Source organism: Ailuropoda melanoleuca, chromosome 16 (assembly GCF_002007445.2).
Source record: "Ailuropoda melanoleuca isolate Jingjing chromosome 16, ASM200744v2, whole genome shotgun sequence".
Classification (NCBI taxonomy): Eukaryota; Metazoa; Chordata; class Mammalia; order Carnivora; family Ursidae; genus Ailuropoda; species Ailuropoda melanoleuca.
This window is the reverse complement of record NC_048233.1, coordinates 90516410-90519330: the sequence shown is the minus strand read 5'-3', so window position 1 is coordinate 90519330 and position 2921 is coordinate 90516410. Positions and strand designations below refer to the sequence as shown.

Sequence of the window (2921 nt, the reverse complement as noted above, 5' to 3'; positions counted from 1 at the left end):
GACCACCACGCCGACCACCACGCCGACCACCACTCCGTCCACCACCATCACCACCACGCCGACCACCACGCCGACCACCACTCCAACCACCACCATCACAGGCACGCCAACACTGACTCCCACCATCACCACCACCACGGGCAAAGAGACCCCAACTCCAACACCTATCCCGACTACCACAACCACCTCGACATCCACACCTATTCCACAACCCCCGACCACCACCACCACACCTACCCCAGTATCAACCACCAGAGAGCCAACAATTTCTCCCTGTGTGCCTCAGTGCAACTGGACGGGCTGGCTGGATTCAGGTAAACCGAGCTTTTCCAAACCGGGTGGAGACATCGAATCAATTCAGAACATCTGTAAAGAAGGCTGGGCAGTCAACATCTCCTGCAGAGCCACGCAGTTTCCTGACATTCCCATTGAAGAACTTGGGCAAAAGGTGGTGTGTGACATATCTGTCGGGCTGGTGTGCAGAAATGAAGACCAGAAGCCAGGGGGGATCATACCGCAGCCCTTCTGCCTCAACTATGAGATCAACGTCTGCTGTTCAGGACCTGAGGACTGTATCTCCACACCTCCTCCTGCCACCACCCTGACCACTACCCCTACCACCACCACCACGACCACCACGACCACCACCATGGGAACTCCGACCCCAACCCCGACTCCCACCATCAGCACTACCACAGGCACAGAGACCCCAACACCCACCATCACAACCAGTCCAACCACCACCGCCACAGGTACCCCGACCCCCACCATCACCACCACCATGGGCACAGAGACCCCAACAACCACCCCAAGTACCACCACCACCACCACAGGCACCCCAACCCCAACCCCCACCATCAGCACTACCACAGGCACTGAGACCACAACCCCCACCATCACCACCACTCTGAGTACCACCACGACTACCACCACCACGNCACGGGCACCCCAACCCCAACGCCCACCATTAGCACGACCACGGGCACCCCAACCCCTACACCCACCATCACCACCACTCCAAGCACCACCACAACTACTACCACCACGGGCACCCCGACTCCGACACCCCCCATCAGCACCACGACAGGCACACCAACCCCAACGCCCACCATTAGCTCGACCACGGGCACCCCAACCCCTACACCCACCATCACCACCACTCCAAGCACCACCACGACTACCACCACCACGGGCACCCCGCCTCCGACACCCACCATCACCACCACCACGGGCACCCCGACTCCGACACCCACCATCACCACCACCACGGGCACCCCGACTCTGACACCCACCATCAGCACCACGACAGGCACCCCAACCCCAACGCCCACCATTAGCACGACCACGGGCACCCCAACCCCTACACCCACCATCACCACCACTCCAAGCACCACCACGACTACCACCACCACAGGCACCCCAACTCCGACACCCACCATCACCATCACCACGGGCACCCCGACTCCGACACCCACCATCAGCACCACGACAGGCACCCCAACCCCAACGCCCACCATTAGCACGACCACGGGCACCCCAACCCCTACACCCACCATCACCACCACTCCGAGCACCACCACGACTACCACCACCACAGGCACCCCAACTCCGACACCCACCATCACCATCACCACGGGCACCCCGACTCTGACACCCACCATCAGCACTACGACAGGCACCCCAACCCCAACGCCCACCATTAGCACGACCACGGGCACCCCAACCCCTACACCCACCATCACCACCACTCCGAGCACCACCACGACTACCACCACCACAGGCACCCCAACTCCGACACCCACCATCACCATCACCACGGGCACCCCGACTCTGACACCCACCATCAGCACCACGACAGGCATCCCAACCCCAACGCCCACCATTAGCACGACCACAGGCACCCCAACCCCTACACCCACCATCACCACCACCACGGGCACCCCAACCCCTACACCCACCATCACCACCACTCCGAGCACCACCACAACTACCCCCACCACAGGCACCCCAACTCCGACACCCACCATCACCATCACCACGGGCACCCCGACTCTGACACCCACCATCAGCACCACGACAGGCATCCCAACCCCAACGCCCACCATTAGCACGACCACAGGCACCCCAACCCCTACACCCACCATCACCACCACTCCGAGCACCCCCCCGACTACCACCACCACGGGCACCCCGACTCTGACACCCACCATCGCCACCACCACAGGCACCCTGACACCGACACCCACCATCACCACCACCACGGGCACCCCAACCCCTACACCCACCATCAGCACCACCACGGGTACCCCAACCCCGACACCCACCATCAGTACGACAGGCACCCCAACCCCAACGCCCACCATTAGCATGACCACGGGCACCCCAACCCCTACACCCACCATCACCACCACTCCATGCACCACCACGACTACCACCACCACGGGCACCCCGACTCTGACACCCACCATCATCACCACTCCAAGCACCACCACGACTACCACCACCACGGGCACCCCGCCTCCAACCCCCACAGTCAGCACTACCATGGGCACCCCAACCCCTACACCCACCATCACCACCATTCCAAGCACCACCACAACTACCACCACCACGGGCACCCTGACTCCGACACCCACCATCACCACCACCACGGGCACCCCGACCCCTACACCCACCATCAGTACCACCACGGGCACCCCGCCTCAGACACCCACCATCAGCACCACGACAGGCACCCCAACCCCAATGCCCATCATTAGCACGACCACAGGCACCCCAACCCCTACACCCACCATCACCACCACTCCAAGCACCACCAGGACTACCACCACTACGGGCACCCCGACTCTGACACCCACCATCAGCACTACCATGGGCACCCCAACCCCTACACCCACCATCAGCACCACCACGGGCACCCC

At 62.6% G+C, this 2921-nt stretch overlaps 1 protein-coding gene across 1 annotated transcript in view; it reads left to right on the top strand.

The window, feature by feature from the left end:
• Positions 1 to 2921, top strand: part of MUC2 (mucin 2, oligomeric mucus/gel-forming) — a 25465-nt gene that overhangs the window by 13719 nt on the left and 8825 nt on the right. The window contains 2 exon segments of the mRNA XM_034644859.1: positions 38 to 940; positions 943 to 2914. Coding sequence (XP_034500750.1) covers positions 38 to 940; positions 943 to 2914 — 2875 coding nt within the window.